At 39.2% G+C, this 24,658-nt stretch overlaps 1 protein-coding gene across 1 annotated transcript in view; it reads left to right on the top strand.

Moving 5' to 3' along the window:
- Window positions 1–24,658, top strand: part of stau2 (staufen double-stranded RNA binding protein 2) — a 90,565-nt gene that overhangs the window by 56,176 nt on the left and 9,731 nt on the right. The window contains exon 13 of the mRNA XM_026938099.3: window positions 4,507–4,620. Within this exon, the coding sequence (XP_026793900.2) occupies window positions 4,507–4,620 (114 nt within the window). The remainder of the gene's footprint in view (window positions 1–4,506; window positions 4,621–24,658) is intronic.

Here is a 24,658-nt window from a genome sequence, read left to right on the forward strand (position 1 = left end):
TAAATGCTGATTTGTGCTAAAGTGCTCTAATCAGTGATTAAAAAATGACAAATTCCGAGCATGTGTATGTGCACGTGTATTTATTTATTAATTCTTTCCTATTTCTTTAATGGGACAGCCTATCTGTGTGCACCTGCTTCCTCTGTAACCGTATCGCGGTGTGCTAATGGCCGAGCACTGACTGATGATTGGCCGCTCAGCGTAGCGAGTCTGCGCCTCAATGTGCTCATTGTGTGAGTTTAATCTCAGCGTTAGCAGCACAGCGTTGGAGCTCAGTGATCAGAAACACCACCTGTTCGCACACACTCATTACTGGCTCGCTCGCAGTCGCTCAGAGCAGGCCTGCAAGGATACGATACGCTCACACACACCATTACATCATCACTTCACATCATCTGACATCATCAGCTACACCACTGTGCCATAGTGCTAACAATGTCCACTTTTAGTCTTTCACTCTAGACTTTAAACATCTAGGGCCATATTCAATTCTGTTCAATTCACGTTTATTTGTGTAGTGCTTTTAATAATACATTGTCACAAAAAAAATCCAAAAATAGTTGAGAAACCTTGAGAGGAACCAGACTCAAAAGGAACCTGTCCTGTGTTGATAGTCTCTCCCGTATGAGAATATTGTGACGGGGCAAAGGACCATCTTAGATAGTTCTTAAGTACAAATCTACAGTATCGAGATGAGATTATACACTGCAGCAAGGGTAAGACTTTGGAATAAACTGTTTTTGGGAAGTGCAGATCTTTAGGAAATCCATGTGGGGCCATCCATAGCAGCAGAAGGTGAGTCATAAATGCAGAAGTAGAGCATCAGGATGAACAGAAAGAGCTCTCCTAAGTGGCACTTAAAGATCCTCGCTAAGAATTTGTTCTTAAACATAGTCACAGATATTGACAGTGATTGTGCGGTAACCGTATAAACGAAATCCCAATGCACGGTCTTTAAACAGTTTAAAAAAAAATTTTAAATGAAAGTGGAACTGTTGCTGATTTCTTTTAGAAAAACAATCAGCCAAATGTCAAAAATATTTTTGTCAAATTGTCAGCATAATCTATATGTGTTGCTTATTAATGACAAGATTTGTACATTTATATAAAGTATTAAATTTACATAGTCCCTATGTAACAGAATTATATCATTAGTTTATGCATGGCTTTCCAGGTTAACTCTTTTTACCAGAAGCCAAAAATGGACCTTCTGCCTGTTTTGGGGTGCCCGTGTTCAGGATTGAATTTATTTGAGATGTCACACGCCATAGTAGTGGTTAATGGCTCATATGAATGTAGACACTCAGAAATATTTCGTAAGTATTTCTTTTTTTGTCCCTAGCCTACTAGGTTTAAATATTATATAATTTTATTGTGGCAGTTGTATATGGTGTTTTACTGTCAAAAAAGCTTTAGTTTGTCTGTTTTATCTGTCTGTTTTATCTCTGTACCAATGTTATTGTGGAGAGGTGTGAATTGTTTGCCCAGCAGGGGGCTCACACTCCTCCTTTCCATCGCCCTGCTCACCGGCAGCTAAACACAGAGTCATGATACTCTACAAACAGAAACCCAACAGTGACCTGACTAAACTAAACTTGCGTTGGTAGAATAATTCATTTGTTTAAACTGATTGAAAATGTCCAATAAGTCAATTTCCATTCCGCTGGCAGAATGGAACACCAGTCTACTGCGAGAATAGTTAAAAAACTGTATTTGGCATGTAAGTCCCATAGTTATATTGTTATATTGCTTTTAATTTATGTGTTCAGGAATCAGGAATACCTTTACATCTTTACTGCATAACTGCAAGTTTCATGTAGCTGAGAAGCAGAGAGCTGTGTAAGCTGTATTTCGTATGTAAGGTTTCTTCCCTTACGGCTCAATCATTGAAATACTCCAGCAATAAATGTGATACCTTTTAAAAACCTGTTGTCATTAATTATAGCAAATCACTAGAACTTGCAGTTAATCACAGGCAGCATCCACTGAGGATTGCTCATGATTCAGTCTTGCTGAATTAGAGGTTTAAGGCCTGTTTTTAGCTCTAAAATGCTTTAGGATTGGCCAGTTAGAAGCTAGTTTTATCCTAAAGATTCTTTCGAGCACAGCCCATGTAGTGTTTACCTACAAGCTACTGGATTAAGAAAAGTGGCGACATTGGCCAGATGTCAATAACCTGGTGACGTGATGACGTTTGCTGCCTTCGAGGCCAACTCATACTGTTTTCTTACAGGTATTACGAAGGATATTGAAGTGCTGTCTTATAGGATGTTATGAGACAGCAAGATATCAAGGTGCAAACCATTTAAGAAGACCCAACAAGGAAACACACAAACTGTAAAATGTAAACTAATAGCCAGAGACTGTGTACATATGCAGTCTCTCACCACAAAAACACAGAAGAACAAACCATTTTACAATTTTTAGGGGAAATATTAACTTATCTGAAGAGTTCACGAGCAAATGATGACTAGGGCTACATTTTTGACCATCATAGTTTTATCAAATAGATGTATTTTAGACCTATCCTTCATATCAGTGGACTATTAATGGCCCGGTCCTGGACAGCTTCCTTGGTTGTCCCTCCATGACAGAGTGGCTGTACTGAACACTGAACACTGCTGAGATGACAGGATTTTGTCTTCTGCGTATAAACGGGAATAGCACCGTCTCTGTCAAAGTGGGTTGAACAGATAACAACAAAACATGTCTCTACTACTGTGTATTAATAAGTTGTACTCACTAACCCACTCCCCCTTTGATGGAAAAACCAGGAACGTTCCAGACATTCAGAAGTTTGTTCCAGACTGTTCTGACAAAGCACGAAGCTTGATCAAGCTTGACAATAAGCATCTGTCATGTTTATCCTCTTCTCTCTCTCTCTCTCTCTCTCTCTCTCTCTCTCTCTCTGTGTGTTTGTCTTTGTCTCTCTTCTTGTATCTCTTCCAAACTATCCCTTTTTCCGTCTCTCTTCCTGCCACCCTCTCTATGTTTAGGCACTTTCTCTCACTCTGTCTGTCTGTCTCTCGGGCAGTGTAAACAATACTCTAGCAGTTATTAATTGAATGATAGTGTGTACACTAACAGGCGCTGTGTGAATGGGACAGTGTGTGTATTTGATGTGAGTGTGTGTGAGTCGGATCAGTTCCCTCTCTAGTGAAGGTGCAGCCTGTTGCTCAATGTGTGTTTATAATATTTGGACCCTGAGTGACAGTTTGTTCTTTCTCTCGTCCCTCATTTTTTTGTGTCTTTCCTCCACTTTCGTGTGTGAAACCCACATCAAAACCGTCGCACTCGGCTCAGTGCTCTCTCTGTTCTCCACATCAAACGTTCCTCCTGTCTCACCTTCGCCGAACCGAGCAGCGGGTATTCATCAGCAAACACAGCGCCGGACGCGATTTTGAGTTTCTGACATGTGCCAGCTGCCATAGCTATGGTGTGAAGGAAAAGAAGAGCGGGTTGTGTCTCAGATTGTTGACTATTCTGGACTGTTTAGTTCATTCGCTCTGAAAAATAGTAGCAAATGTAGTATGGTAAAAAACGGACTATATTAGTACGTTTTTACGTAGTATAGTAAAAATGGACTAGATTTGCTAAACTAACAAAGCGAGCAAGAGACCCATCATGCTCTATTAAACAAAGGGGGATGGGCTTGTAGCAGGTAACAGACAAAACCAGCATGTAAACTCCGTCTCAAACCTGTTGCAGTTAATAAGCCACATATGTAAATAAATGCACAGAATGCATTTCTAGATTTTTAACATCAGTGGCTGGTGTTCTGAATTGCTGCTTTGCTAAGCGGCTAAATTGCCTACTGTCGCGACAGGTTACTAGCGCTGATATTAGCTAGCTTTGTGGCACCATCACTGTGTTTTCTGACTTGCTACTTTGAGCATAGTTTGTGTAAGATCTCTAACAACGTCTTGCATGTCTGTGGCCTCTTCAGCATTCAATCTTCTATTACTTACTTAGAGAGTGTGTGTAGATACACTTTGTGTATCTATCTATCCATCTCCCTTTCTCTCTCTCTGTCTGAGGTGTATTTAGGTCAGGCATGAAATGATCAAAAAGTGCCTGTGGTGAGACTGGATACTTTATACACACACACACACACACACACACACACACACACACACACACTCCTCCTGGTGTTGAGTACAGTTGGACATATTCTCGTGTCCTTAAAAGACCTTAAGAGTCGAAACTGGGCTGGATTTCCCCTACACACCCTGGTAATACTAACACACACTATCAGAGCAGTGAAGGAAGTGTGCCTTAGAACATTTAGGATGAAACCAAAAAGTCACTGGATCTACACTCTTAGCAAGGTTAGCTGTAGGGTGTGTATTTTAATAGACATACCCTCTTTTTCTTATAATAATAATAATAAGAAGAAGAAGAAGAAGAAGAAAAAGAAGTAGTAGTAGAAGAGCCACTTTGCTTACATTCAAACTGCACACTTATTATAATCGCTCACTTGTCTCTGGCTGTTATTCTGTGTTTCAGGTGCAGTATACGGACAGACAGACGGACACAGAGTTTGTGACGTATCTCACTCTCTCACCCGTTCAGATGACGTTCCACGGCATTGGGAGCTCCATACAGGCCAGCCATGACCAGGTACCCAATTATACACTATTACTATATGAGATTCATTTCATCCCAGTGTGTATATCACTATATCAAATTCAGTTATCCCATTTTGTCTATCTCTATATCAAATTCAGTTATTCCAGAGTATCTATCACTATATGAGATTCAGTTATCCCAGTGTATCTATCACTATATGAGATTCAGTTATCCCAGAGTATCTATCACTGTATGAGATTCAGTTATCCCAGTGTATCTATCACTGTATGAGATTCAGTTATCCCAGTGTGTTTGTCACTATATGAGATTCAGTTATCCCAGAGTATCTATCACTATATGAGATTCAGTTATCCCAGAGTATCTATCACTATATGAGATTCAGTTATCCCATTGTGTCTATCAATATATGAAATTCAGTTATACCAGAGTATCTATCACTATATGGGATTCCATTTTCCCAGAGTATCTATCAATATATGGGATTCCATTTTCCCAGAGTATCTATCACTATATGAGATTCAGTTATCCCAGAGTATCTATCACTATATGAGATTCAGTTATCCCAGTGTATCTATCACTGTATGAGATTCAGTTATCCCAGTGTGTTTGTCACTATATCAGATTCAGTTATCCCAGAGTATCTATCACTATATCAGATTCAGTTATCCCAGAGTATCTATCACTATATGAGATTCAGTTATCCCAGAGTATCTATCACTATATGAGATTCAGTTATCCCAGAGTATCTATCACTATATGAGATTCAGTTATCCCAGAGTATCTATCACTATATGAGATTCAGTTATCCCAGAGTATCTATCACTATATGAGATTCAGTTATCCCAGAGTATCTATCACTATATGAGATTCAGTTATACCAGAGTATCTATCACTATATGGGATTCAGTTATCCCAGAGTATCTATCACTATATGAGATTCAGTTATCCCAGAGTATCTATCACTGTATGAGATTCAGTTATCCCAGTGTGTTTGTCACTATATCAGATTCAGTTATCCCAGAGTATCTATCACTATATCAGATTCAGTTATCCCAGAGTATCTATCACTATATGAGATTCAGTTATCCCAGAGTATCTATCACTATATGAGATTCAGTTATCCCAGAGTATCTATCACTATATGAGATTCAGTTATCCCATTGTGTCTATCAATATATGAAATTCAGTTATCCCAGTGTGTTTGTCACTATATCAGATTCAGTTATCCCAGAGTATCTATCACTATATCAGATTCAGTTATCCCAGAGTATCTATCACTATATGAGATTCAGTTATCCCAGAGTATCTATCACTATATGAGATTCAGTTATCCCAGAGTATCTATCACTATATGAGATTCAGTTATCCCAGAGTATCTATCACTATATGAGATTCAGTTATCCCAGAGTATCTATCACTATATGAGATTCAGTTATACCAGAGTATCTATCACTATATGGGATTCAGTTATCCCAGAGTATCTATCACTATATGAGATTCAGTTATCCCAGAGTATCTATCACTGTATGAGATTCAGTTATCCCAGTGTGTTTGTCACTATATCAGATTCAGTTATCCCAGAGTATCTATCACTATATCAGATTCAGTTATCCCAGAGTATCTATCACTGTATGAGATTCAGTTATCCCAGTGTGTTTGTCACTATATCAGATTCAGTTATCCCAGAGTATCTATCACTATATCAGATTCAGTTATCCCAGTGTATCTATCACTATATGAGATTCAGTTATACCAGAGTATCTATCACTATATGAGATTCAGTTATACCAGAGTATCTATCACTACATGGGATTCCATTTTCCCAGAGTATCTATCACTATATGAGATTCAGTTATACCAGAGTATCTATCACTATATGAGATTCAGTTATCCCAGAGTATCTATCACTACATGGGATTCCATTTTCCCAGAGTATCTATCACTACATGGGATTCAGTTATCCCAGTGTATCCATCACTATATGAGATTCAGTTATTCAGGTGTATCTATAACTATATGGGATTCAGTTTTCCCATTGTATCTATCCCGCTCTCTGTTTGTCTCTATGTCTGTCGCTAGCCAATCAAAACATTTTTATATCATTTAAGTAGTTTATATTTAATGCCATATAAAGCAGCTTGAGCTGCACTGACTAGGCATTAAGTGAATACAGTGAAACAGACTGTGACACAGCCAGTTGAACTAAAATATAAAAATGTCAAAGTGCATTTTATTGTGGTGTTTGTTTAGATGGTTACCGTAGTTATTTTGGGATTATATTCCTCCATAACCATGGTCTCTGTAAGCCTCAGAATTTGATCACAACATCGACTTGGAGCTGGTGATTGGGACCACATTCTCATCGGTCTGAGAGCCGGACAATAGCACATAGTGTTACCATGACAGCAATCATAGAGGATCTTGTGTAACTGACTTTAAGCTCATGGCCACAGGTACTTGCTGGGATTGTTTGTATTTATGCTGAGCGTTTAGCTGCTCATACACAGAGACCACATCTCTACCTCACTGGCAATGACGATCACCAAAGCCACGCCTCCTTCACTGGGACTGACAAACAGAGGCCACGCCTCCTTCGCTAGGACTGACAGAGCCCACGCCTCCTTCACTGGGACTGACAAACGGAGGCCACGCCTCCTTCACTGGGACTGACAGAGGCCACGCCTCCTTCTCTGAGACTGACAGACACAAAGGTCACGCCCCCTTTTATTCATCCCTGCTTTTATTTCTCAAAGCAATTACAGTAGAAATGTCACTCGTCTGTGTGTGTGTCTCTTTGTGTTAACTCGTTCATGCAGAAAATGCACTGCTTACATTACCTAATCTAAACATGGGATGCCCTTTTGTTCTGCCCTTCAAAGCTCCCTCTCTGATAAAGTGCACATTCTGCAGAGGGGGGTTCATGGCCACTAAAGTCAAATTAATGCGATTTAGGACACAGCCTTGTTTTTACCAGGTGCACTAGTGCATGAGTGCCTGTTAGAGAGGGATTCCTCCCCCAGACTCCAGCATAATGGACAGATGTTGTAATAATAACTATGGCAGATTTAATATATTCTGTATATTTGTTTCAAGTGATCAGACATGTACACTCCTATTGGATGTATAGCACCCTAGATAGGGTATAGAAGGTGTTATTTCACAATTTGTGTAGTTGACTTGTATGAAAAGTAGGGAGCTGAATTCCGAATGGTTCCCTGTTACACCAGATAGGGTGTAACAGCTCTTATTTAATAGTCATTAGAGTCTCTCTGTATAGATAGGGTGTAGAAAGAAAAATATATTCCATAAAAATTAATGAGCTAAATTCCAAATTTCAACCAGTTGGACATCAAGTGGTGCAGAAGCTTTTGTTATTAGATCGGATGTAAATGTTATTATTTTGTACTATTTATATTCTTACTGATGATCACGACGTGTGCTATAGAGAGTGTAGAGCAAACTCATACCATATCCTATGAATATGTTAATTTATGTAATTTATGTTAAAATTAGGGCTTTGAATTACAAATATCCCAACACTGGACAACTAGATATCTAGAAATCTAGAGCAGTATGTGTAGGAAGCCATTTGGCTTTTAGTCAGATCAGGAAGTAAAGACTGATAGGTGTAGGCGTTTCACGCTGCAATGATCAGACTCCTATACACGATGGTTTGATTGAGTGAAACAAGTGTGTAGAGGTGTGTGTGTGTGTGTGTGTGTGCTGCAGGCACACTGATAGTCGAGTTTATCAGTGTAATTAGACGTGGTAATGCATTTCCTGGATTTTACAGATATGCTGCAGTTTCAGCTGACCAAGTGTATTGACATTTCAGAAAAAAATGAGTCACTAAGCATTTTAAGAAACTAATGAGCTGCTTATGCCTAAAATTTATATCAGTGACTAGAGTGACTAGTGTGATGGACATGGCACATAATCTAAGTCTTATAATAAACAAAGAAAAACATACAGTATACCTGTTGATATGGTGAAGTTTTCTGTAAGGAGATGTTTCAGATTTTTGGTTTCTCAGTAACAAGCTCTTTGGCTTATTAATGTAAAGAGAGAGAAACAAAAGATGTTGGTGAAGGAATAACTGTATGTAGTTGCTATAACGTAAGTGATAACAGGAACTAACTTCTCAAGGGCATTGTACAAAATTAAACATCTAAGAAGTCATAATGTGACGTCATTCATTAATAAATAAAACATTTTAATCATTGGCAAAGTGTTATTGGGACACAGATCTAAATATATATTAAAATATTTCTATAACAGCATGTCCTGTAATGTAGTGTAAAATTTATAAAATAAAAAAATACAGCACTGAAATGATCTACAGAATTAAGCTTTAATGTGCTTTAAGTGCTTCATGCCAGTTTCTGTACAGAAAAGGAGAACAGAAGGAGGAGTGTGAAGAACAATACTATCAAAACTATTTTTTAAAAATGCTCTTTTAATTTCTGTTTCTATCTATTCAGTTCTCCAGTTGTCAGACTGATCCTGATTTTTGTGGTCAATGCTGTGGCACACCTGCTGTATAGTGCCTGCTGGGAAAATCCCAACACTCTTTTAGTTTTACTTTCCCATTTGACTCAGCTCCAGTTGTTTACCGTCTCTGTTTATCGGTGTGTTAAAGCATATCTAAATATGTTCATTCAGACATCCCCCACTGTTCCCAGCTGTCACAGAATCCCGTATTTATCAGGAGTACATTCCTCCTGACGAGAAGTTTCACTTTCATGATGACAAGCTTTTCACCAAATCACAGTGTTGTGTTGTGACCATGAATCTCGGATTTTCATATGAACTTCGTCAGTTCTAAATGTTTTTGTCATTAAACCACTTCGGTCCTAGTAAGTACTAATAGTAGTAGTAGTACTAATTCCTTACTAATTCCTTATTACTTACTAATTACTTAGGGAATAAAATGCAACAGGATATGCTATTGGTGTGTTCTTGGAAATTTTCTTTTTATTTTTCTGAAGGAATGCTGAGCACTTGAGCCACTCTGGAGAAAGGGGAAAGAGAAAATGTATAATTGAGGGAATTTCCACTGCAGGAACTTATTTTAGTTCCTAGTAACTAAAGAAACCTTTTTAGTTCCTGGGTGGAGCTTATCATAAAGATTATCCAAACATAAGCTTTCATAGTATGATCATCTTACCCACCATTGTAAAAACCAGCAATTAGCTAACAAGTGATTATTACGGCTTGAGAAGTGGTGTGACAGAGTGACAGATTTCCAGCAAGTTTTTGATTTAACACAAGTGGCAAATGCTTAGTTTCATGATGCTGGCAACACAAAAGCACATGGAATGTCTGCATAATCAGTAGCTCCTTAGTGTTGAAGTTCCACTCTGATGTAGCACTGAATATCAGTTTGATGTGATGAATCAGACTTTCAAGATCTGTCATAAACACACGAGTCATAGCCAAACAAAAGTTGAATAGTAGACCAAACCATTGTACAAAATAATGGGGAAATGTTGACCTTCTGCAACATGGAGATAAATTAAAGAATTATAGAAATATTGACACTAAATGAAGGCTTACATTTTTTAGCAGTATATATTGTATCATAATATCAAATACAACTACAACAACTGCTACAATTACTACTACTACTACAGCTACTAGTGCTACTTCTACTAGTACTACAACTACTACTACTACTATTATTACTACTACAACTACTACTACAACCACTACTACAATTACTACTACTACTACAGCTACTAGTGCTTCTTCTACTAGTACTACAACTACTACTTCTACTATTATTACTACTACAACTACTACTACAACCACTACTACAATTACTACTACTACTACAGCTACTAGTGCTTCTTCTACTAGTACTACAACTACTACTTCTACTATTATTACTACTACAACTACTACTACAACCACTACTACAATTACTACTACTACTACAGCTACTAGTGCTTCTTCTACTAGCACTACAACTACTACTTCTACTATTATTACTACTACAACTACTACTACAACCACTACTACAATTACTACTACTACTACAGCTACTAGTGCTTCTTCTACTAGCACTACAACTACTACTTCTACTATTATTACTACTACAACTACTACTACAACCACTACTACAATTACTACTACTACTACAGCTACTAGTGCTTCTTCTACTAGCACTACAACTACTACTTCTACTATTATTACTACTACAACTACTACTACAACCACTACTACAATTACTACTACTACTACAGCTACTAGTGCTTCTTCTACTAGTACTACAACTACTACTTCTACTATTATTACTACTACAACTACTACTACTACTTCTACTATTATTACTACTACTGCTACTACCATCACTACTACTACAACCACTACTATTATTACTGCTACTACAACTACTACTACAGCTACTACTACTAGAACTACCACCATCACGACTACTACAACCACTACTACTATTACTACCACCACTACTACTACTAGAACTTCCACCATCACTACTGCTACTGCAACTAGTACCATTACTACTACCACTACTAATAGTACTACAAATATTAGTACTACTACAGCTACTAGTACTATTACTACTATGACAACTACTACTACCACCACCACTACTACTACGACTACTACTACAACTACTACTACTACAGCTACTAGTACTACTACTAGTACAACTACTACTACTGTTGGGATAGATAGGTGGGTAGGTAGGTATTTTAATCCCAGCATGACTGTGACAGAATGAAGAAAGGAAGCTCACTGATAATGCTGGATGCTAATGGGAGTGTTAGACAAATATATAGCTTGCTATACTTTTTTTGCTGTTTGTCTTTTTGTGTAACTCTTCTATAATCTTTCTATATGTAGATGTGTCTAAGTATGTGATTACTTTGTATCTATGTGTAACAATAAAGTGTGTGTGAATGTCTTCTTGTATGCAACATCACCGTCCACAACTTCCACCAAAAACCCACCCACCATTTCTGAAACCGAATCTCTGCCCTTGGCCATGTGTGAGAGAATCGCACCTTCCGTCGCAGGGTGGTGAATAAACAAAGAGTCTTCTCTCGCAAACTCATCCCTCCGTCAACCACTTCACTTAGAAAGAAGGAATGAGCCATCAGCAGTTGAGTGAGATGCAGAGACAGATAGAGAGACAGAAAGTGAGAATGACTGAGGCTTTAACTGACAATGTAAACATGAACTTGCAGATGAGGAGGAGTGTGATGAAAGCTGAAGAGCTTCAGAGAGCCTGATAACGGACAACATTAGCAACCACCTAGTGCAGGGCGCTTTAGGGTTAACGTGCACTTAACACTTTAGATCTTTTTCTTCTTTTTTTTTTAGTGGAGCAGGTAAGTGGGTAATTGTAATTACACACTGGAGGGGGTTTAGTTTTGATGATTAATGACGAAAAGCTCTTCACCAAAAGCTCTTGTATGTCAGCTATTGAATGCAGCTTTTAATACAGAGTTTTAAGTGCATTATCACACATCAGAGCCCACAAGAAAGCTCGGAGGACGTCTGGGCTGTGTCCCAAACACTAGTGTATGCTAGAAGTGTTGTCACCGGGATTCATTCTAGCATTCATGCTCAGCAAGAACACTTAAGCAAGCATGTGGCTTGGAACAGTGGTAATAAATACTGCATCACTTCGAAGAGTCACAAAGAGAAACACTTTGTGCTATCTGAGCCTGCTAACTCGTTGGCCAATTAGTGGTTAGCAAGATAGCTCAGTTTTCTGTACTAAAACTCATAGCGAGATAAATAAAGTTAGAAAAAAGTAGAAAGGAAAAAGGGAGAAAGAAAGAAAGAAAGAAAGAGAACAGGAGAATGAAGAAAATCCTCTAACAATTATAAAGAGCAAAAATAAAAATTAACAATGAAAGAAAGATGGAATGAAAGAAAAAAAAATTAATGAATGAAAGAAAGGAAGGAAGAAAAGAATGATTAAAGAGAAAGAAGGAAAGAAAGAAAGACAAATTAGTAAAAAAAAAAAGAACAAAGGGAGAATAAAAAATGTATAACAAGTAAGAATGTAAGAACAAATGAAAAAGAGAGAAAAGAACAAAATAAGACTGAAAATTGTATAAGAGAAAAAAGAAAGAAAATAAATATAACAAAGAAAATGTAGATAAATGATAAAGAAAGAAAGAAGGACAAATAAAGAAATAAACAATAAATGAAAAGATAACAAAGAAAGATTGTAACATTTTTAGACCGAAAAAGTATAAAATGAATAAAAACCATTCGCCACAGCACACTTCTGTCTGAACCGATCCACGGAGCAGAGTCTGTACGTTAAGTGCTTTAGTCTTGGACTCATCACAGAAAAGGCTGAAGAGGTGTGAGGAGCTACAGGTTAGGGACGCTGTGCTGATGAATGTGCTGATTGAGGATTAAATGTCACACACAACACACTTTCTCTTCAGATTTGTACAACAAGCAGTCACGCTCTGATGTGGTTTAATCCCGTCTACTGACTCAGCTCCACAAAGCGTCCAGACCTGCGCTGAATTATGGGTATTAAAAAGTAAACAGGTTTCCTTTGAAACATTTATGCAGCGCCAGATCCAAGGTTCTCCTCCGTTACCACACACACACACACACACACACACACACACACACACACACACACGGCTGCGAGGTAAAATGGTTTGGCTAAACCTGAGGCAAGGCTTTTATTTTCACTCAACATTAATTCACAGATGTTGACAGATAAACACAGCTTATGGAACACTCTAACTTTTAAGTTTGTGTTTAGCATCTGGCAGGTGTGTGTGTGTGTGTGTGTTTTGGAGATGATAAAGGCGTTAAGCTCTGCTCAGTTAGGTGTTAAATTTATTAACACTACGGTGCTAACAGCAGTCAGTGTTTAGCCAACAGTCATTGATTGGTGATGTTATAAGAGCGTGTGAATTCACACACACACACACACACACACAAACACACACACAGCTGAGTGTGTGCTGATTAATGGCTTCTGCCACTCAATGCCCTTGAAATGGAGATTTGTTCAAAGCAGATACATTTAAATTTAAATTGAAAACCATGTTAAGCGACCTCACCTTCAAACCTCGTCGTCTGTATCTGAAACTTTTTCAGCTTTTGTCCTTCTCGTTTCCTCGTACTAACCTCCTGCTAACTTTTTAAACTGATTAAAACTGCACACCCTTTACTTTCTTTCTTACTTCATGCTTTATTGTCTCATTAACCGCTAATCAGTCACTTAGCTAGTACACTGTATTTCACAGAATTACGTCTTTGCTAGCTAGTATTTGTATTCTCGTCCCAAACCACATGTTCCTTTATGTTTACTTGACTACTATTTCTCGGTAGCGTGAAAGGCGAATTAACACTTCTCAGGCATATGGGACACAGCCAGAGTGGGTTTCCTCTAGGCTTTAGCGTCTGCTTTAGCGACAACGCGGGTTAAATGCAACGCGTTTATTTGATACGTGACACGTGTTTAGTGGTGAAGTGCCTTTCAGCATTAATCAACCAACAACAAAACCCTGTCAGTGTATAATTACTGTCTCACACACACACACACACACACACACAAGCGAGAATATAGTAAGTGTTATTGTTCAGTGACTCCAAACCATATGCTGATTTATTCACTTTATGCTTAATTTGATTTCTTTGTGAAAGAAAAAGAAGTTCAATCAAAAACACACACAAAACCACATTCAGGGTGTCTCGCTTTTTGAGATGAGTCCGGCAACCTGAGAATGTCTCCCTCTCTGTGTCTCTGTCTCTCTGTTAATGTAATTTCATGCGTCAGGAAGCAGACATCATAAAACGGGGTTAACACCGATTACAGACGAGGTGTCACACACTCCTGTGGTTAAAACAAACAGCCCCTTTGTGTGTGTGTGTGTGTGTGTGTGTGTGTGTGAGTGAGAGAGAGCGTGAGTGAGTGAGTGAGTGAGTGAGTGTGGTGTGTGTATGTGTGCAAATGATCATTCTGTATATAAATCAGGTCTCTAATAATGTGTTCATGTCCCTGTACACCCAGAGTGTGAGCCGAGTCCCTGTAATGTCATATTTCCATGAATGTGTGTTTGTGTGTAACAGTGATCATTATATATATATATATATATATATATATATATATATATATATATATATATATATATATATATATATATAAAAGACGTCTCTATGATAATGTGTCCGTGTTCTACTAAAGTCCCCACAAAGCCAGAGTGTGATCTGTGTTTTCATAATGTTTACATTTCCATGCGTGTGTTTTTATGTGTGTGTGTGTGTGTGTGTGTGTGTGTGTGTGTAAATATATACAAATCAGGTCTCTGTAATAATGCATCCATGTTGTGCTAATGTCCCCACAAAGCAAGTCTGTCATTTATGTTCCTATTATGTCATATTTCCATGAATGTGTGTGTGTGTATATGTGGTGTGTGTGTCTGTGTGTGTAAATGGTCATTTTCTGTGCAAATTCTGTCTCTATAATAGTACAGCAATGTTGTACTGATGTTCTCACAAAGCCAGTGTGTGATCTGTGTCCTTATAATATCCACATGTCCATTGCGTGTGCATATAACCATGTTTTTTGTATAACCGTGTGTTTCTTTATGTGTGTATAATCGTGTGACTGTGTGTTCATGATGTACTAATGTCCCCACAAAGCTAGTGTATGATCTGAGTCCCCATAATGTCATATTTCTATGAATGTGCTTATGTTTGTGGTGTCTTGTGTATATGGTGTGTGTGTGTGTCTGTCTGTCTGTCTGAGGTCCCAAATTTAACCATAAATGACACTTTATTACTTACATTTCTTGTGTCACACAAATACACAGAGTATTAAAATAAAATATGTGCTTCTTCAAAGTAAGAGGCAAATGGGAAATTAGTGAGAATAATTTGGTTAATATGCACAGGCCAGGTAAGGTCTGAGACTTCAGTTTTGGCTAGTTATAATTCCCAGCCATGAAGTCATTTGTATTTGTACAGGCAAGCACAGTGGCAAACCAGTTACCATTTTCCTCAGATATATTGATAAAGACTCCATACATCTAATATTATACTGTTGAATTTTTATTATACTGTTACACTGTAATATTAAACTTACGCTTTGCATTGACTGTTGGCAGAACTCTTAAGCGGTCTGCTGTTCTGAGAAACATCAACGTTGTGTCACAACTTGTGAACTCGTTGGAAAGACAATAGCTGTTAATATAGAAATAGTAATTTATTAGAACGAGCGCACTGATATAAACAAAATAGTATTTCATTTCATGTTATTTAGCTATCTTTATAAGTAAGTAAGTAAATAAGTAAGTAAGTAAGTAAGTAAATAAATAAATAAATAAGAGATGGTATGTAGTAGGGTCTTATTATGTATACTCTTTCAGTACGCAGTACTTACACTTGTCTTTGACAGAAAGACGTGACTGTTCCCTGTCTGGTTGACTTCAATACCCAAAAGCATGGTATCAGTGATGTAGAACTCGGACGTTAGCAGTGATCTGGAGTATTCTCACATTCACCAGTTCTCCATTCCTTCTGCAGTGAAACTTTTATTTACTTCTTTTTATTTTCTATATAAATATTTCTATATTTTATTTTATTATTTACATTATGGCCCACTCACATGTTGACAAATACATAGGTGCAGAAGTCTAAACCAGGCCTAACACACCATCTTTAGAATCCTTTCTTCTTTGAAAGTATGTGGAGTATGTAGGATTACACAAATACATGAAATGATGTTTAATGCTGATGATAGTAAGAACAACAAGTTGGCCATAACTGCAGTGACGGTACTGTGTGTTGGTCCTGTTGTGCAGGGGAAGTGTTTGAAATGTGGAGTAGCAGACAGACAGACTGATAGACGGTGAGCAGGGGGTGATTTATATCAGCGAGTGTGTGAGGGAATGTTTGGAGAGGCTCAGAAGGCCGTTAACACTCTGACCTCTGATACGGCAAGCAAACGCAGGAATTCTGGAGGGAAGAAAAAAAAAAGATGAGATGAGTCGCATGCACCGACGCCACGATCTGTTCTTTTCGTTTAGGGGCAGCTGTGCAGCCCTACTCCCATCCCTCACTTCCCCCTGAGCCCACTCCCTAACCCCATCCACCCCCCTAGTCCTGTTCCTCGGCTTTACAGCTTTCCTCTAGTTCTAATTAACGCCATCTTAATCGCGTGTTAAATCCCGTCGCCTGGTGTTTACTGTCTGTTTGCCGTGTTGTAAAGTTGTGTGAGGGAGCTCATAAACCCGAGTGTGTTAATGTGGATTTAAAATGGTGTGCGTGTGTGTGTGTGTGTGTGTGTGTGTGTGTGTGTGTGAGAGAGAGAGAGAGAGAGAGAGAGAGAGAGAGAGTGTGTGTGCATGTTAAGCCCTGCAGACTGAGCATGGGCTCCTGCATAATGTTTAGATGGCAGATACCTGCATTTTGGTGTATCTGAGCCTGTGCTAATTAAAATAAATAAATAAATAAAATAAAATGTTAAACTGCTAGCTAGCTAGAACTAGGATACCTGATTACAACCCGGCAAAGTCACCCAATTTCATTTATTTATTTGATATATTAGCCGTATAATAAATGTCCTGACTAGGCTAATGGGATTACATGTACCCAGTTCCCTGTGAAGGAGCAGCTGCATGTCAGAGACACAGTCCTAGCTTCATGATCGTTTAAGCCACTGCTGAATTTTCATTTACTCAGGCACATCCGAGAAGGAGAGCTGCTTTAGCAGGCCCATAATGACAATGTGATATTTGTAAAGTGTTCTGGCATTTCATTTAAGAGGGGATTAAAACATTAGAAATTATTGCATTGTGGTTTGGAAACCTAAAATGAGCACAAAGGGGAAATTTAAAAAATAAACTAAAATTGTTATGTTTTGGGGGGTGGGGTCTGTTAGAGTTGGCTAGGTGGCTTAGTGGCTCACAGGTCCGGGGTTGGGGGTTTGAATTCTACCTCCACCCTGTGTGCGCAGAGTTCTCCCTGTGCTTCAGGGTGTCCCCTGGGTGCTCTGGTTTCCTCCCCTAGTCCAAAGACATACGTTGTAGGCTGATTGGCATCTCTAAATTGTCTGTAGTGTGTGTATGGGTGTTTGTGTGCCATTGTGCCCTGAGATGGGTGGGCACCTGGTTCAGGGTGTCCCCCGCCTTGTGCCCCCTGGGATAGGCTCCAGGCTCCCTGCGAGCCTGTGTAGGATAAGCGGTATGGAAGATGGATGGATGGATGTTATGTTTGAGAGTAAAATTGCTGTAGTATTTGTCATTTCAGTCTAGACTAAAAACATCTAGAATGACGTCTTACTTTTTATAGTCCATTTAATGTTGTGGAATGTCTATGAAACAAGTTACTTCCTGTGAACACTTACTTTATAACAGCTATAAACAGTCGTGTTGTGTATGCATACCCACAGGTAAAAGCAAATATAATGCCAACCCTTTCAGGTGGCGGAAATCTGAAAAACCCAAACCTTCCACCTCTTTCTGAGAACTTGACCAAAGACCCCAAATACCTCGATATCATTTTATGATTGTCATCAATAACTAGCAGCATGATATCTGAGATTCAGACCACTGAAGTGTGTCAGTGGCTGTGAAGGTGTTCTCAAACGTTTTGCAAATTCCAGTGGACAACCTTTCCAAGGACCCCTTTATGACCACAGTACAGATTTGTTTAAAAGGAAACTAGGACAAATATGTACCATCATGTTAATTTATTCAAGCCATTTACGCTTTTCACCGCTGAACTTTCCACTCATCCAGGTGTGGATTTGAAATCATCCAAATGCTGCATTTGACTTCGGAAGTGGGAAGTCAGGGCTGAGAATTACGTCATTTTCAACCTTCAGCGTTTCCTCAATACTGTTGGTTTATGCACAGAATTATGGGATATATAGGGATAACAAAGGCCAACATGCATGCTCCTTCCAGAATATTGCGATGGATGGATAGAAAATGGTGGCAATGTAGAAAATGAGGATTGAACTAATTGTCCTTGTTGCCGTGGGAATCTCAGCATGTTATTGGCACTTCCTGTCAGTCATGTATGGACTGCAAAGCGGAGGAGTGTAAAACGCTGTCTGACTGCACATAGTGTCCAGTTACCATGATCAGTTACCTGTGGGACACACACACACACACTTATCCTCCTTCTGTGTAAAGTGACCTGTGGGCACTCAGTGTGTGATCATTTATGCTCGTTTAAGTGTCTCTATCTGTCTCGCTGTATCTCTCTGTCTTCCACTGTAAGCTAACGCCACATGGAGCATCTGTTAAATAATCCAAATACCAGATTTTTTACCTGCTGATGGAATTTAAGGTCACAAAAATCATTCCCAATGGAGAGAAAAACACACTGTTAAGGAAGTCATAAATTTTACAGACACACACACACACACACACACACACACACACACACAGAGTAGAACAGTATGGTTCATTTACAGAGAAAAAGAGACAGATAGAGAGACCGGATAAAATCACTCTTGGCAGTGCAGTGTCTTTTTCTGACACTTCAGTAAGTTGACAGTTTTATAAAGAATTTTTGGCTGTAACAGACTGTTGAGTGTGCGTGTGTGTGTGCGTGTGTGTGTGTGTGTGTGAGAGCATATATGATAGATATTTATGTATGTATGTATGTATGTATTTATTTATTTATTTATTCAATCACATCTCTTCAAACTGCTGCTCATGCAGGGCAGCGTAACACACTCAGAGGACAGCGCTATCAGCCCTCTTCCACATACATGAGCTCACAGACACCTGCGATTGGCGTTTTCCTGTTCTTCCTATTGCACATTTTTCTTTCTTTCTTTCTATTATATATTTTTGTTCTCCTTTTCTTCTTTGACCTTTCTTTCTTTCTTTCTTTCTCCCTCTCTACTGGTCACCTACAGATTGCAGTGATGAATCTCATTGTTCGTTACAGTACCTCCCCAGCTAGCTAATCCATCTTGAATGTATGGCTTATAAGCAATTAAGTGAATGTGATATGTGACAGATAGAAAGATTTGCATGTTCAATTCTCTGCTGGATAAATGTCATGAGGATTCCCCTCAGCCCTGAAGCATCATTGTCAAACACATACACACACACACACACGCTGTCACATGCTGCCATACATAAAGATCACATTGTGTGAGGTGGAAAGCTGTGGGTGGAACGCGTGTGAGTGTGTGTGTATGTAAGAGCAAGAAACCTTGAATAAAACACACACGCTGAGAGGAGGAAAGGTCTGACCCTCAGATAAACACTGTGCACATGCAAATCACACCTGTGTTATCATGATTAGTGGGCGGGGCTTTGACCTGGAGGCCACGTGCCGGTGCAGCGTGGGAGTGTAATCACTGTAATCACTTCCTGTATTTGCATGAGTAATAAACTGAGACTTGATGAGACTCTATCAACCAATCAGTTAGAGGCTGTAATCAGAGCACGCTCATTAAAGGTCTTATTCAACATGAAGGAGCCTCACACACACACACACACACACAGCTCTGATTTATGTACAGACCAGATTTTCACTATTTTGCACTGTTTTCTTAATTTCTGGGTGATTAAATTATAAGAGGACACACTGTGTCATTATTATTATGAGCTTCAGATGATAACCTTAGTAATCACTCGTTAGCTAAAATAGCTAAAAAGTACTTCTGATTGTTTTAAACCTTCAAATATAATCTATGTCGAAAGTTTACCTGTTTTTTTAGTGATGTGTATCGGCTTTTGTTCATGGCTATTTTATCTCTGCCATGAATTTACCAGGACAGGGAAATCGAGTTTAAATAATGAATTGCGTCACTACTTATTATTAGTGACACTCCCGTCCAGTTCCCATACGTCACTGAAGGCCAGTCTCTCCCGAGTTAGACTGCTTTTCTGTTTTATAGAGTAAAAGCCAGACTTTACTATTCTTACTGTTTCTATTCACTATTGTATAAAAGCAGCAGAACATGAGGTGTTGCATAAAGCCTGATTTATTCTTCCACCTGAAGCATTCCGGAGGCTTCGGAAAGGCACTTCGGATGGGGCGGCTGTTTGGAAAAGTTGCTTTCTGACACTGAAACGTCCAAACTGGCCACCCACATCAATTGTGATTGGCTGGTAGAGAGATATGTGAATAAATACGGGGCAAAAAAAAAAAGGTGGAAGTTCCAGGGTTGCATTTTTTTTAATTGGGCTATTAATTTAATTTTAATTCTGTTGTAAGATATACTGTAAAGATTGACAAAGGGAAAGGGGTTGATGGAGTGTATAACGGTTGTACTGGGTGATGACGATAAGACATATTGCAGATACTGCAAATCAGAAATACGTGCGCACCACAGTGATCTTGTGTGTCATGCAAAGACCAAGAAAAAAAGACAACCATGTCTCCCTTTGCAACGTCCGAACTTTTGGGGCTAGTTTCAGGTCTTTCTCAGTGGGTTGGAATTTTTAACAAGACCTGGCAACCCTGGCTCTGACTGTGTCTGACACTCTCTCCTTAAACATGCCTATTATAGTAAAGTGTTGGGTTGTAGCAAATTATTAATTTAATAGCATTTTGCATAGAGAGGTGAAAATCTTGTTCCTTTGAAATCCAGCAGCTTCTAAATAGTGAAAATATTTTATTGACTAATTAACAGAGACAAGTGCTCCATTGTCTCCTTTTCTAGTCGTACAAATTCTACAGGTTTTTGAACTGATGGATGAACAAAGGAAATGAAAAAATGTATTGATGTAGTGTTTCTCCACTACACAGTGATTATAAGAGGGAAAAATTAAACGTTTTGAGTCATTGAGGACAGTGGAGCTGTTTACACACCCACGAAGCACTTTATTAGGAACACCTGTAAACCCACAGGAGTGGGGAATGTTTTCTTGGCACACTTTGGGCCCGTTAATATCAATCAATCATTGCTTGAATGCCACAGCCTATTTGAGTATTGTTGCTGACCATGTGCATCCATTCATGGCCACAATTTACCCATCTTCTAATGGCTACTTCCAGTATGATAATACACCATGTCACAAAGCATAAGTCATCTCAAACTGGTTTCATGAGCATGACAATAAGTTGAGTGTTCTTCAGTGGCCTTTCCAGTCACCGGATCTGAAGCCAGTAGAACACCTTTGGGATGTGGTAGAACGGAAGATTCACAGCATGAAGGTGCACCTGAAAAATTTGCAGGAATTGCAAGATGCAATCATGTCAACATGGACCAGAATCTCAAAGGAATGTTTCCAACATCTTGTGGAATCCATGCCATGAAGAGTTGAGGCTGTTTAGAGAGCAGGGAGGCCCTACCCAGTATCAGTATAGTGTTCCTAATAAAGTGCTCAGTGAGTGTACATAACCAGTGTTTGGGCATCATACATAACTTGTAATTTAACTGCTAGCTAAAATTTTTAAATTAGGTTATCCATTCATGTTTATATCATCAAATTGTGAGACAAGTTGCAGAAAAGCCATACAAGCATTCTGCTTTAATTGATTTTTTTGAGTAAAATACAGAAGTCTTAATTTAGGCTTTTACATAAATGTTTTCCAGTAGACAGTGTGATTCTGTTTAACCATCCACACACGAGACCCCAGTGAAACTTCATCTCAGTCGTTTTATTGAGAAGACAATAATTAATCGTTCAGTTTCACTGATCAGACCTCGCTGACACTCTGCCTTTCCTCACACCTGTGTGGACAGAAAGAAGGAGAAAGAGAGGTGTGTGAGCGAGCCGGACCCGAAATTCCACGACTCCCTCCTATCGGCTCCTTCCCTCTCTCCCTCTCTCCCTCTCTCCCTCCCTCCCTCCGTCAGTGTGATTTCACAGCTCGTTGAGCCGAGCGCTCTGGAATGTCCTGTCTCTGATGAGCGGCTCGTTTGAAGCCGAGCTCGTGCGCTGCAGCTGCACCGACCCTCTCAGACGTAAAGTTCACTTACAGCACGTGCAACTCTGCCCAATCTCGGCAAAACACACTGTGGATTTACGGCTCCGTCCAAAATCCTCATATCCAGGATGCAGTAGTGTTTTTACTAGAATGTCAACCGTTTTAAGGCCCTGTCCCAAATTCATGTCCAGCTAGTGTCAATACTTGAACACAGGCCATTATCAGGCTCTGCTCCAATCACTTACATTTATGTCCAGTTAGTGTTTCTAGTAGAATATCAGCCAGATTAAGGCCCTGTCCCAAATTCCTGTCTAGTTAGTGAGTTCGAATTAGAATGTCAGCCATTTTAAGGCTCCATCCTAAATTCACGTGTAGTTAGTTTTCGTACCAGAAAAGCAGCCATGTTAAGGCCCTGTCTTAAATTCATGTTCAGTTAGTGTTTGGTACTAGAATGTCAGCCATTTTAAGGCTCTGTCTCAAATGCTAGGACTCATAACCAGTTAGTGCTCTTATTAGAAAAGCAGCCATGTTAAGGCTCTGTCCTAAATTCATGTTGTTAGTGTTTGGTACTAGAACGTCAGCCGTTTTAAGGCTCTGTCTCAAATGCTAGAAATTCATAACCAGTTAATGTTCTTAAGTTAAGGCCCTGTCCTAAATCCATGTTCAGTTCTGATACTACAAAAACATTAACATTAAAGCCCAGACCTAAATCTGTATTCTGTAAATGTTCCTATTAGAATGTGTTATTTTAAGGCTGTGTTTCAAATGCTAGAAGTCATTTGTGAGTGAATTAGTGATCTGAGTAGTAAACCAGCCATGTCCTAAATTGACATTCACTTAGTTTTCGTATTAGAATGTGAGGAATTTGAAGGCCCCGTTTCAAATGATGAAACAAATTTCATATTTCCAGTGGTTCTTTTACGTTTGAGAGTTCATATGGTTTTATTCTCAGAGGCTGTGTGTATTACCCGTAATGCACTGTGAGTGTGTCAGTATTAAAACTGAGAAATGGCTGAATGTCGGTTTACAAATGTAGGATTCAGCTGGCCGTGTAATGAAATAAAGCCGTTATCTCTGACATGGAGCAAGAGGTGATGGAGCATCCATCTTAACAGGGCTTTAGCAGGGTGTGCTGATTAGCTACTCTGTAGGGTGCTAATCTCATATAGCTAGCCTGTTCAGCTAGCCTGTTACCTACTCTAGCCACTCTTCCTGGTGACACAGTATCTGGGTACATTAAAGAGGTAAATACAATACAAACACATATGCATTATTCCAAATGAACACAACATATTCTTAACTGATACAAATACAGAGCTGAACAAAAGATGCACTATTCCTTTTTGTTTTGTGTGTGTTTTGCTTCGGGTAGTCCGACCTACATCATGTCTTACTGAGCTCCAAAATAAAACCATATTTCTACTATATTTCTGATGAAGAGTTTTAGATGACAGAAGAAACGGATTCAGCTTTATGTAACAGCTGTACGGGAGAACTGCGGATGCTGTGACATCATCAGTTGTGTTAGGTTTCCTCTGATGCAGCCAACGTTGTGTAATAAGAAAAACTAAGATGTGATTTTCCATTCAGCCTGTGGTTTGGACAGTATCACCACCCAGAATCTGCTGGGAAAAGACCCGCCGCTCTGTGTGTGTGCCTGTGTGTGAGTCAGTAGAAGTGTGTGTGTGTGTGTGTGTGTGTGTGTGTGCACCTGCAGAGTGTTTGATTGCGTTGCAGCCCGTAAGTCTGTTTATAGCCGTGCCAAAGATGCTGAGTGTCACCGGTGCTTAATGGAGGACTAAATGGGCTGTGTCCTAATAACGATGAGGTGGCAAGCAAAACAAATGATGGACTTGGCGATCAAAGGGCAGCAGGGAGCCGGCACTGATTCTCTTGGATTGGGACGGAGCCTCACAGTGGTGGGAAACTCTGCTGGATCATGAGGGGGAAAAACACACACACACACACACACACACACACACAGAGCTTGTGCTCCATCCAAAACAGCAAGTGATCAGGTCGGATAATATGGATGACACACACACACACACACACACAGAGTCTTCTAGATTATTCTAAATGTCGAGCATTATTAAGTTCATTCCCTCGCTCATCCGAGTTTCTACTGAACAGTGGGAAATTCCCTGACATTGAACCCTCTGGCTGTGTCCCAAATGCTACTGCTTGATAGAACAGTTCCTTACTAAGATTC

Source organism: Pangasianodon hypophthalmus, chromosome 22, assembly GCF_027358585.1.
Source record: "Pangasianodon hypophthalmus isolate fPanHyp1 chromosome 22, fPanHyp1.pri, whole genome shotgun sequence".
Taxonomy (NCBI): domain Eukaryota; kingdom Metazoa; phylum Chordata; class Actinopteri; order Siluriformes; family Pangasiidae; genus Pangasianodon; species Pangasianodon hypophthalmus.